This window comes from Wyeomyia smithii, chromosome 2 (genome assembly GCF_029784165.1).
Source record: "Wyeomyia smithii strain HCP4-BCI-WySm-NY-G18 chromosome 2, ASM2978416v1, whole genome shotgun sequence".
NCBI lineage: Eukaryota > Metazoa > Arthropoda > Insecta > Diptera > Culicidae > Wyeomyia > Wyeomyia smithii.
Genome location: NC_073695.1, coordinates 51135166 through 51148370, shown reverse-complemented (window position 1 = coordinate 51148370; position 13205 = coordinate 51135166). Strand labels below are relative to the sequence as shown.

The window sequence follows — 13205 nt, the reverse complement described above, 5'->3', positions numbered from 1 at the left end:
ATTTAATCATTCTCGATAAAAAACATTTGTCTTCAAGAAACCATGTGTCCTTCGAGTAAACCACTGACCATCACCGGATATAAGGTATATCACCGGCCGCGACAAAGCGGTATGCGAGCTGCAGGAGGAGTTATCTTCGCCGTTAGAAGCGGGATTGACAGTGAAGAGGTGGGAACAGATTCACTGCTAGAAGCTATAGCAATCAAGGTAGGTCCCCCACTTAACATCACTGTTTTAAATATGTATCTGCCACCTGGAGATTCGATTAATAAAAATGAAATAGACTCCCTTATTACCGAAATTTCCCACCCCCTTCTACTCGTGGGAGACATGAATGCGCACCACCCCCTTTGGGGCTCGGAGTGCACTTCACCCAGAGGCTGCGATATAGAAGAAGTGTTAAATGAGCATAACCTTGTCGTGCTAAATAGCGGAGAACCAACATTCATTAGTCACTCTACCGGTAGAGGATCTTGTATTGATTTGGCTTGCTGTTCAAATGAACTGGCAGGGCAGATTGACTTTTATGCAGCAGAAGACTCATGGCAGCGATCATGTCCCTGTGTTTCTAACGTTCCCTGGATCCATCAGGCCGGTGTCATATCAGACAAAATGGAAAATAGAAGAGGCCGATTGGCGACAATATGAAAGCGTTCTAAACATCCCGCAAAAAGATAACGCAGAAGAACAGATTGGAGCAATCACTAGCGAAATGCTTAAAGCAGCAGAAATCTCAATACCGAAATCGACGACTTATACCGGACGAAAATCAGTACCCTGGTGAAACGATTCAGTAAAGGCGGTTATAAAGGCGAGAAGAAAAGCGTTGAGAAAGCTCAAATCAATACCGAATACTCACAAAGATAAAGCACTTTCAGCCGAGTTCTTTAAAGAAATTCGAAGCAGAGCTCGTAATATAGTGACAGAAGCAAAGCAGATGTCTTGGCGAAAGTTTGTTTCGAAATTTAACATCGGGACACCAGTTAAGGAATTGTGGAACAATTTTCACCGAATACAAGGCAAAGTGACTGAAAACCGAATTTACGCATTAAAAGATCAACATGGGACTGTTACAGACGCAACGTCTATCGCAGAAAAGATAGCTAACTCTTTCCAATCTACATCAAGCAACGATTCATATTCGCCTCAGTTTAGGCAACACAAGAACTCAGTTGAAAGCCAACCGCTAATCATCCCAGATGCTGCAAACGAAGGATACAACGAGCATTTTACCTTAAACGAATTGGAAGAAGCGCTTGAAGGTTTGAAAGGTTCATCACCAGGAGAAGACAGCATACATTACGAGATGATTATCCACCTTCCAATAGACTACAAAAAACAATTACTTGAAGCATATAATCGTTTGTGGGAAGAATCTCTGTACCCAGAAAGCTGGACTAAATCGATAGTTGTTCCAATTTTCAAGAATAAAGGAGAACGCACAAATCCACAAAACTACAGACCAATTTACCTTAACAGCTGTATGGGAAAAGTTTTCGAGAGAATGCTGAATAACCGTTTAATGTACATTCTCGAAACAAAAAAGTTACTTGATCAGCACCAGTATGCGTTCAGAAAAGGGCGATCTACTACAGACCACCTGGTTACAATGGAGAAGGTAGTACGCGAAGCTTTACATAAGGGTAAATATGCACAAGCAGTTTTTTTAGACATCTCGAAGGCCTACGACACGACTTGGAGAAGACTTTTTCTGGATAGACTTAGTAGCTGGAACATAGGTGGTCGAATGCTTCAATTTACTGAGCAGTCTTTGCGAGAAAGAACGTTTAGAGTGGTAGCAAATGGCGTGTTTTCCGAGAGAAAGCGAATGGAGACAGGACTATGCCAGGGATCAGTCCTCAGCGTAGCCCTATTTCTGATAGCTATCGATACTTTAATTCAATTTCTACCTAACAACGTCACTTGCTTGATGTACGCTGATGATGTTGTCCTTCTCGCCGAAGGATGCAGCTCAGAAGAACTGGCGGAAAAACTCCAAGAAGCGTTGGATTCAATAAGTGAATGGGAGGCTAAAACAGGGTTTACAAATTCTCCTAGTAAATGTGCCACAGTAATTTTCAAAAACTTACAGGCAAGAAAAATTTCCAGCTTACTCACCCTGGGAAACTCAGTGATTTCTTTGAAAAAAACACATAAATGTCTTGGAGTGACATTCGACCATAATTTACAATTCAAACAGCACATCGAAGAAGTTAGAGCAGCCTGTTTGCATCGTTTACAGTTCCTGAAATGCATAGCAAACAAAAACTGGGGTGGTGATAGAGAACCATTGACTAAGCTGTACAAGTCAACCATATTAGAAAAGATGCTGTATTCCGCGCCAATACTTTCCTCAATTAGTGACATATCGTTGAGACGTTTAGAAGTTATACACAATGCTGGCCTACGTGCAATAAGTGGTGCATTTTATACAAGCCCTATTGTTAGCATTCAGGCAGAAATTGGAATTCCCTGCCTAAAATCGTTAATCGAGCAACGAACAGCCATATATTGCATTAAGAAAGAGTCTCAGGAAAAAAAAAAACCGAAAATAATACGAGTAGCATACCAAGAGTCTCCATTGAGGATCACTCTGAATTGTCGTCGTCCTTTTCTTCAGATAGTGAAAGTTCAGGAGAGCTGTGGCACACTCAGCCATCATCGGATATGCCTACATCATCTTTCGGAAAAAGCGGGAAAATCCTGGAAGACCTAGAACCAAATCTTCCTATCACACACTGTTTGCGCACACCTGAAAGTGCTCCGTGGCATCGAAGTACAATATCAGTTGATACTACTATGATCAGAGCGAAACTCCAATCAAATAATGCTACACTCCTGAGACATGCTTTTTTTCACAGAGTAATCGATTAATATTCAATATATAGCCAATTATTTACGGATGGATCCAAAACGGTAGATAAATGTGGTTTTAGTGTGGTTCACGGTGATATGGTTATCCGCAAAAGAATTTTCAACAATGCCAGTATTTTTGCAGCAGAAAGTGAAGCAGTAAAAACAGCTCTCCTCTGGGTGGCTGAACAAGAAGGTGCGGGGGCCTATCTCATCTGTACCGATTCGTTAAGTGTTATTGACAGTCTTCGAAAGCAAAAAATTAGAACCAAGTGGAGAGATGACATCGCACAGATTTATAGACAATGCTCCGAATCGCGAAAAGCTATAACGTTCATGTGGGTCCCAAGCCACGTTGGGATACCTGGAAATGAGCGGGCTGACAAAGAGGCTAAATTGGCCTTAGAACAGGAACCCGATGATGGTACCATATTAGACTACAGTGAAGCCAAAAGATGCATAAAACACTGCATAACCCAGAGGTGGCAGTGCCAATGGCATGTAATTACAGAAAATAAATTACGTGAAATCAAGAACGTGGTATCTAAATTCAAGTGTTAAGCACAAACCAAAAGGGATAATGTTGTATTAACGCGACTGCGTATAGGACACACACAGCTCACACACAATTACCTGTTAGATAGAAGAGAAGTGCCACGATGTAGGAAATGCAACGACATATTGACAGTGAAACATATCATTGTAAATTGCCAAGGATACGATGAAGAAAGAAAAAGAATAAATATTAGTCCAAACCTTCGAGAAGCGTTAGCTGATTGTGACGATAGAATAGAAAAAGTGCTAGAATTTCTCAGAACTATTGATTTGTATAATCTCATTTAGTTACTACAAGAAAAATAATGTTTTAAACTATTTATTGTAAACTTGCTTTAAAAGACCCGAATGACACAGAGTTAAAGGGTCTTAAAATAAATAAATAATAATAATAAAAGAGGCACGGAGAAATGACGGGAGAAATTTCTTTTTCGGTGATTTCGAAAAAATTTTGCGTGAGTTAGTGTTTTTAAAGTGGCGACAAAAATAAATACACTATTGTAATATATATGCAAAACAATACAAATTAGCTTTATTTCTCTACATATCGTTAGCAAAGTGACCTTTAACGTTATAAAACTCACTTTCAAAATTTTGTGGCTTGTCCTTTGTTTTGTAAAGCCATATTCAATCTTCCGGGTATGTTTACCACCAGGTTTGAACAAGTAGAAGCTGAGCTGAACTAGCATTTCACGCTGCCTGTCCGACGTTCCATAAGTCTGTTTTATTCTTTGGATGATGCTTTGCAACCTAGACTTTCCCAATCTTCCATAGAATTTTTAAAGGATTTAAATTAGGAGTCTGTGCTGGTCAAACTAATAATTTTATATGTTCGATTAAAAATCATCTTCGTGTTTTCAATGCTGTATGTTTAGGATCGTTACTCTCCAACGAAGAAACATGTTTTCTTTGGCATACGGAAGCATTGCGCTACGTGAAATATCTACACAGTCGTTAGTGTTCATAGTCTATGTTATTAAATCAATGGGTTCCATACCAGCATCAGAAAACAGTATTACACCGTTTTGTGGTCACTTCCAAATTTTACTACTTTCGTGGTTAATTGTGCGTTGAAGGTAGTATTCACCGGTCTTCTCATCAGCTGCTGACCGTTTGAACCAAAAAGGTTGGATTTCGAATTATCCGACCAAAACACGATGTGCCATTTAGTTGCATCCTAGTATAAAAACTTTTTAGAAAATTCAGTTCTTGCCAAAATGTGTCGCTTTTGAAGTAGAATAAAGTTTCCTGTGTACCTAAGTGGTCGATTTTGTTTCCATATGCCGAAGAAAACATGCCACTTTGCTGGATCTCTATGCAGTATAACGATCCTAAACATACAGTATTGAAAAAACGAAGATGATTTTCAAACGAAATTATAAAATTATTAGTTTGGCCAGCGCAGACTTCTAATTTAAATCCATTAGAAATTCTATGGAAGATTGGGAAAGTCTAGGTTGCAAAGCATCATCCAAAGAATAAAACAGACTTATGGAACGTCGGACAGGCAGCGTGAAATGCTAGTTCAGCTTCTACTCGTGAAAACCTGGGGGTAAACATTCCACGAAGATTGAATATGGCTTTACAAAACAAAAAACAGGCCACAAAATTTTGAAAGTGAGTTTTGTAACGTAAAAAATCACTTTGCTAACAATATGTAGAGAAATAAAGCTAATTTGAATTGTTTTGTATATATATTTCAATAGTGTATTTATTTTTGTCGCCACTTTAAAAACACTAACTTACGCAAAAAAAAAATCGGAATCACCGACAAAGAAATTTCTCCAGTTATTTCTCCGTTCTTCTTTCAAAAAGAGTGTCTGCAGATCTTAATGACGTAACATAACATCATACAACAATTAAAATCACTGCGCAAATACGAAAAATCATCCAACACTGCAAGTGTATTTATTGTTTTCTCCATGACTGTATATTATCGCTAGACCACAAATCAATCGATTTTTAAACTTTCCTATCTTCGTGGAATCATTTCACCGTTCAAAATGGTCGTGAAATAATTCCACGCGAAACGTCGCTTTTTCCGTTTTCACTTCACTCATATGACACTCAAAGGTGCTGTGAGTGTAGTGAACAAAATCCTATTACGGGACTCACGTAAGTAAGTGAGAAAAACGTCGCGAAGTGACATCTGCCGTGGAATCTGGGTTATTATGAGTGTCATATCAGTGAAGTGAGAACGGAAAAAGCGACGTTTCGCGTGGAATTATTTCACGACCATTTTGAACGGTGGAATAATTCCACGAAGCTGCCATAAGTCTTAAAGTTGATTGATTTGTGATCTAATGGTAAATATTGGATTTATTCTTTAGTAACGACGCGAATCAGAGTTTGATCCGTGCCTTAAAGCGGTCAATTTTTCATTTTTTTGCCCGATGAAAAAAATGCAAACTAGTTCAGGAAATTTTCGATACCGAAAAAAAATATTTTTTGATGCCGAATGTCTTAGAAATGCAGAACACGTCAAGATCTGGTGTTATCTAAAAAAACGGGAAAAAACTACTTTCTGGGACTTAGACATTTTTGAGCTGGGAAACAATCTCATTTCACTTGTCCTATTCTCAATTTCACTTCACTGTCAATCTCACTCCACGGAGGTGATTTTTGTCACCTCACTTGAGGTGGAATCGGGAATAGATCTAAAAAAGTGAAGTGAGCGTGAGAGTGAAATATATTTCACCGTGAAGTGACTCCCGTAATAAGCACCATAATAACCCAGATTCCTCGGCAGATCTCACTTTGCGACTTTTTTGTCACTTAGGTGAGTCCCGTAATAGGGCTTTGTTCACTTCACTCTGATTTCACCGTGAAGTGACTCCCGTAATAAGCACCTAGGTCTCAAAAAGTGGAGTGAGCGTGAGAGTGAAATATATTTCACCGTGAAGTGACTCCCGTAATAAGCACCATTATCGGGTGTCCACTAAAAAATGGGTCAAGAAAAGAACAATAGAAATGCTTTCTGATCTATTTCATTTGAAGGGTGTCTATATTCCTGATGGTTCGGTTGTCTACAACATCAGCTACCGTCGCCCGCCACGGTATGATCTGGAGCGACCTAAACTCCGCGAAGTCGCTATTAAAGTACGCACAAAGCCTTAAGGCAGCGTTGCCAGATGAGAGAGAGCTTACCGAAACCCCTCTGAAGGACTGCTGGAGTACTGTAAAAGAAGCCATTGACAACGCTGCGGAAGGTGCTGTTGAAGAGTGTCAAACTATTCTATGATGCTGCCGCAAAGGACCCGTTATAACAGAAACGAAGACAGCAGACCCAACTTTTCCCGGGAGAAAAAGCACCTCCTGGAGTGTGAGGGAATGGAGCAACTGTATCGTTCTCGAGAAACACAAGATTCTACAAGAAACTAAGCGCATTCCGCACAGGCTCTGTGCCGCGAGCTAAAATGTGCCGGGATAAGGATAGCGGAGTTTTGACGGATTAACGTGAGGTGACAGGTGGAAGCAACACTACAATGAACACCTGAATGGCGCAGAGGCAGAAAACCAAGACGGTTGGAGGAACGACCTTGTCAACACAACGAATGAGGGCTCCATACCGCTCCCACGATAAGTGAAGTTAAAGATGCTATTAAACAGCCCAAGAACAACAAATCAGGAAAGGATGCCACTGCAGCGGAGCTTATCAAGCTGGGTCCGGATAACTGGGCTACCTGTCTGCATTGGCTGATAGTCAGGATCTGGGATACAGAACAGCTACCGAAGGAGGTAGTAATATGCCCAATATACAAGAAGGGCGACAAATTGAAAGTTGATCACTACCGAGCAATCACGATTCTCAACACAGCTTACAAATTGTTCTCCCAGATCATCTTTCGCCATCTCTCGCCGCTAGCACGAAGGTTTGTGATATCAAGTCGGTCTTGTGGATGGGCGATCGACAACAGACCCAATCTTCGCTGCGGCAAATCCTCCAAAAATGTCGCGAATACCAAGTCCTCACGCACCACTTATCGATTTTAAGACCGCTTACAATACTATCGAGCGTGTAGAGAAAGTTATGGACGATAATGGCTTTCCTGCGAAACTAACAAGACTGATTAAGGTCACGATGTACAGTGTACAGTACTGTGTGAAGATTTCAGGCTTGTTATTAAGCTCATTTTTGAAACACGCAAGGGTTTTTGTCTGCTGGAAGATGTTAAGAAATGTGCGGCCTCCAACATGAGGGGCACGATCTTCAATAAATCCAGCCAGTTCATTTGCTTCGCTGACAACGTGGACCTTGTCGGAAGGGCATTTCAGGCGGTTGCTGAACAGTACACCAAGCTGAAACATGGAGCATAAGAGATTGGGTTGAAGGTGAATTCGTCGAAGACCAGTTAGTCAGCAGGGAGAGCGATAGGGCTCGCATGGGCGTAGTGATTGACGGAGATGAGTTCGAGGTGGTTGACGAATTTGTGTACCTCGGATCATTGGTAACGTCAAACAACAACTATCTACTACGGACTCCACAAGACGTTGAAAACTTTGCCCCCGTACTTAGTACACTATGTACAAGACGCTCATGAGCCCGGTAATTTTAAACCGGCACGAGACATGGACAATGTACGAGGAGGACTTGCAAGCACTAGCCGTTTTCAAACGACGTGACTATATTCGGCAGAAAACGTGAAGATGGTGATTGGAGGCGCAGAATTAACCACAAGCTGACGCAACTCTACGGTCAGGCCAATTTCCAGGAAGTCGCTAGAGCTGGAAGGGGACAATAGGCGGGACATGTTATAACAAAGCCGGACAACAATCCAGCAAAAATGGTGTTTGTCTCGAATCCGGCCGATACAAGACGTAGAGGAGTGCGACGAACTTGGTGGTTGGACTAAGTGGAGCAAGATCTCAAAAATGTAGGACGCTCAAGAAACTGTAGACAAGCTGCCATGGACCAGTGCGTTGGCGCACCATTGTGACGCAGGTAAAATCCTGAGGCATGTAAGTACCATGGAGCTCAATTAAACGAAATGATCTTCAATAGGACAACACCGCGGCAGATTTGTCGCGTTTGGTTCTTTTGGCATATTTGGCACATTAGCGTTTTTTGGCGTAGTGCGATGATGCCTCGTCCGGCCAAAACACGTGATGTTTTCGAATGAATGGAATCTGTATTAATCTGCAAACACTCTTTTTGGTATACTTCCTGGTTAATGGCCAAACCACTTGATTTGTACCACGGCTTCATACCCTTATCGGATATTGCGATGTACAACATAACCTTCGATTCAAACTTGTGCTGGAACTTGTAGAACACTGGACTATATCACTGTATAAAATTTGGAGGAGTAGTGGACTTGTTTTTAGTGTAGAATTGGTCGTTTCCGAGTATTCGAGACTTCGATGGAGAAAGGTAGCTTTCATCAGCCAGAATGAAAGACTTTCTACAGTTCCCTCAGTCATCCAGCAGCATTATGACATACTCTGGGATCTGGATTTCTTCTGGAAGGTTTCGAGTATTATGAAAAAGAAGACGATTTGCAATCGTGAATACAGTGCCATTTTATCTTTTTCGTCATCCTCGAGATTACTAAGGATATACATTCAATCAAGTATCACTCCCTCTGTATTCCTTGAGTTGTGGCCACTCAGAAAAGTTTTTCTAAAACACGAAGTTACTCAGCAGCTAAACTTCAAATTGAATTTGAATGAGTCCGAGATATAGAAATTTATTTTACCTTGAAATTTTGCAACGAAAGTCCAAAGATCTTTGGCATGAAAACTCCTTCAGGCTATCTGACTAAACCTAAATTACATCTCCATAAAGATAAAACTGAATAACGGAAATAAAACAAATGTGTAGAGTTTCCAATTTATTAACCACAAGTGGTTTGAGCATCGGGTTGGTATATTGGTATAGAATTAATTATCTTTGATAGTCTTTTTAATCCAATCATAATAATGAGAAACCCGAGCGAAACCATCTGGGTATCCTGCAGCACAGCTAGCGAGGTTGGTTGCTATTCCAAAACTAACAACTCCGATGACTTCACCCTCACTAACTAATGGACCACCAGAATCGCCCTAGAAAAATATATGAGATACAGACTATTATAGATTCCGCTGCAAGATCATATAACCTACCCCACAGGCACCTTGCCCAAACTTAGTGAAGGTGCAAATATGTCCGGAACCGATATTGTTTAGAATACTTTGGCACTGTGATTCGCTTATTACCCGCACAACAGCAGCCTGTAACTCGGTTGCCGGTGCACTGTAATACTGGCTAGTACCACCCCAGCCAGTTAAAATTGCTTCTCGTCCTCCCCTCACAAACTTGTCGGAAAATCCAATCTTCTCGACTAACGTAGGCTCCCACTGAAACTTCTTCGCTATTTTAACCAATCCGATATCGTTGATAGATTTCACTCTGTCATACGAGGGATGCGGAAACAATTTTTCCACCCGATATCGCGTACCTCCTTTTTTCAACTGCAGTGTTCCGGCTAGAGCCGTCATATCTCTGGCTTTTGAGCTAAGTAAGTAAGACATTAAGAAAATTGAATAAGTTTTATGATCATATTTTCGACTGCCTACTTCATCAAACAATGGGCGGCAGTAACTATCCATTGGTCGTCTATTATGGCACCGCCACAAAAATGTCCACTTTTCTGAAGCGAAACTTGATAGGGAGTGGGGCCTGCTTTGCCACCTCCAACAACGTGTTTAACCAGCGTTGCATTCCTCCGATCGCCATCGGCAGAACTGGAGGACGCTGCACTGCACAGTGCACACATTACTATTATTGTCCACATTTCAATAATAACTGTAACTTATTTCGATGCCGTTATACATTATATAATAAACCGAAATGCAAATGCTATCTTTCAGCGTAGCCGTCAACGATCAGTCAATATGCGATGTACGTCATTTCAGTTTCGATTTTCTACTCTTGGTTAGCACAGCCGGTTGAGTTGTTCTCGTATTCAAGATTGAATATGATTAACCCAAACATAGTGAATGCCCTATAACCGCTTCTATTCGATTTATATTATTCCCCCTTCTTTGGTTATAATTGACGCAAATTGATAAATTTGTGAAAAATGCATTTTTTTAAATTACGATTTTGCTGAAAGAAAAACTGAAACTAAGAGATGAAGAATATTATAAAAAATAACTAGAAAAGGCGTTCAATCCTTAGTCCAAGGATTCTGTTGATGGAGTCGCATATCGACGACATAGAAAGCCGAGGCAGTAACTGCAGCATCATTGCTGATTTCTGAAAGACCATCCATATTCAGTTCCTCTTCTTCAATCAATTCGCAACCCAAATCTTCTCCACATGTTAGTAAGATTGAGAGACTAAAAAATTAATTAAATTGCGCTGTCATTCATAAACAAACATGGACGATAAAACAGAACTAACGAACATTGTGCTTTTTAAACGAAAAACAAAAATTGTAATTTATTTCATCTCAAGCAAAACTTAAACAAAAAAGTTGAAGAGGTTGTTTATAAGATACGACCGCAGAGTTTACGTACAATACGACAGCCTGTCTTATGTCAATGTTTTTCTTGAATAGGTTTGGGAATACACTCAATTGGGGTTAATTAATTTAATGGTCTCCCTGCTCCAGATGACGTTTACCTCTATAGCCGGCACCAGTAACAACAATGAACAACAGCAGAAGCAATGTGCATCTCTGCGGTTTCACTTGCTGCCGTACCCAAAACAAGAATGAAATTGAATTGTGTTGAGGCTGTCCTTTGTATCAAGTTGCACTAAGATATCTTAATTTATGCAGTGGCTACGAAGAGGCCATAGACGAGGGCAAATAGTGCATATCCCATCTATAGTATAACAGTTCAAATAACCGTTTTCTGCATTTTACGACAGCGTAGATAGTTTTAAAACTGATTGCTGCAAATAGTAAGACTTGAGCGAAAAATTATGTGATTCAGGCTCACTAGCCCAAAAATTCTTCAGATAAACTTTGAGGCTTAGCTGAAGTCAAAAAAGGTTAATTGTGTTTGTCAATGCTGTTTATTGACAACTGAATTTTTTTTTCAACACGGCAATTTTTTTTATTTAGTTCTGAAAGATGTACAGTGATAATTAAATTCAACATGAGGTGATTTATTTGCAATTTTATATGAAAATTTTAATTGCTGTACTACTAGCCACACACGCTATATAGCAAGCCACGCACGCCATATAGCAAGCTACACACGCTATAAACATGCACACCCACGCTACACGCTATAAATATACACACACGCTATACAGCTAGCCACACACGCTACATAGCAAGCCACGCACGCTAGCCACACACCTTATATAGCTAGCGACACACGCTATACACACTTAGATAATATCACCGAGTACGGTAAAATGAATTACCGAGATTTCAACAGCTGAGATTCCGGTAAAAATCTCAGTAATACATCAAAATACCGAGATTCCGTAAAATCAATAATTGACAACTTGTCAAACTTTAACGAAATTCTCGGTAATATTTTACCAGGACTCGGAAATTTCAACTGTCGAATTATTACGAAAATTTCGGTAAAATTTACTGAAGTACGCATTTTGCGATTTCTCAGATAAATCCAGGAAATGATGAAAACGATTAATTATCCGTATATAACTTTATTAATTATTTTGTCAAATGATTCAACTTATTAGGTACAGCATTGGTAGAAACAGCAGAGTTGTGTTACTTCCTGGAAATAAAACTACATTCATCGCTGCAACTCCCATAAGGAAAGAATTAAATGTTTGCAATAAACACAAACAAGATCCGAGAAATAATATTATATACTTACTCAACATTTTAGGTTAATCTGAATATAACAGATTTCTCCGGAATGATGATTAACCGCAAAACCTCTTTCATTTACATCTAAACCGAAACACGAATAAAACTGATAGTGAAGCTTTCGTTGTTTTGACAGTTCATTTTTTCGGAATTTCAGTAAGAGCTTCTTTGGTTCAACGAGATCTCGGTTAAATGATGTCAAGCTTCCGAGATTCGGTATTTTAGTTAACTGAACTCGGAAATTTGCTGTTTTACGGATTTTTTCGGCAAACAAATTCACAGTATTCCGGTAAACACATTCGGTTTCCGATTTCTCAGTAATTTTGTTACGAAACGACGGTAAACGAAAATGTTTTCAAGTAGTTCGGTATTTTACTTTACCGAGAAAACAATATGCAGTTAAGTGTGTAGATATTCACACACGTTTTGTGCACACACCCTATATATACCTACGCTGGATGATGGCGGCTTCTCAAGCCACCTGGCGGTGCGAGTCTCTTTCAGTTTCGGGTTTTTGTTTTCTTTCTTTATTAGAGAGGCTTTCAGCTTTTGGTTGGTTCGCCTCTGAATGTTTCGGGTTGTATTCACTCAACGATATCTGAATTGGATTACCGCTGGTGGGGTCCAACTTATATCGATGGAAAGCCGAGCTGAAAGAGGTAGGAACTGCAGCTAACCACTACCACCGCCGTTGCTGCCCGCTGCTGATCCACGCTGCCTTCGCATACTGCCATCCTACTTGTCATTCTCCTCAGTATGTGGATGGAGAGGAGAATAAATTCACCGCGCACTTCCCTTCCAGTATGTGCCTGCGTGTAGCAAATGCTTTCACCACACTGCTTCTTTCTCCACAGCAAAGTGTCTCAACCAGCTTACAGAGAGACAAATAGCGAATTTCTTTATTCCATCAGCTCACCTCGTTTTGACCTGGAAGCGCACTAACTGCTGTCAAAACCCTTCTTTATTCGCTCGATTTTGATCCAGTTTTGGCCTGTCGTGCTGCCTGAAGCGCACTGTAAA

General features: G+C 40.3%; 1 protein-coding gene across 1 annotated transcript; it reads right to left on the bottom strand.

Moving 5' to 3' along the window:
- Window positions 1–9226: 9226 nt before the first annotated feature.
- LOC129723096 (chymotrypsin-1-like) lies at window positions 9227–10211 on the bottom strand. Its single transcript, XM_055677064.1, has 3 exons — window positions 9964–10211; window positions 9511–9901; window positions 9227–9450 (listed from the first exon to the last, which is right to left on the bottom strand). The coding sequence occupies exons 1-3, from the start codon at window positions 10179–10181 to the stop codon at window positions 9289–9291; spliced, it is 771 nt and encodes a 256-aa protein (XP_055533039.1). The 5' UTR covers window positions 10182–10211; the 3' UTR covers window positions 9227–9288.
- Window positions 10212–13205: the final 2994 nt, after the last annotated feature.

Coding starts and splice junctions, on each gene's coding strand:
- LOC129723096 (XM_055677064.1), bottom strand. CDS start 10,181: ATGTGGACAATAATAGTAATGTGTGCACTGTGCAGTGCAGCGTCCTCC. Junction 9,902..9,963: donor GCCGCCCATTGTTTGATGAA/GTAGGCAGTCGA, acceptor TTACTTACTTAG/CTCAAAAGCCAGAGATATGA. Junction 9,451..9,510: donor TTGGGCAAGGTGCCTGTGGG/GTAGGTTATATG, acceptor ATATTTTTCTAG/GGCGATTCTGGTGGTCCATT.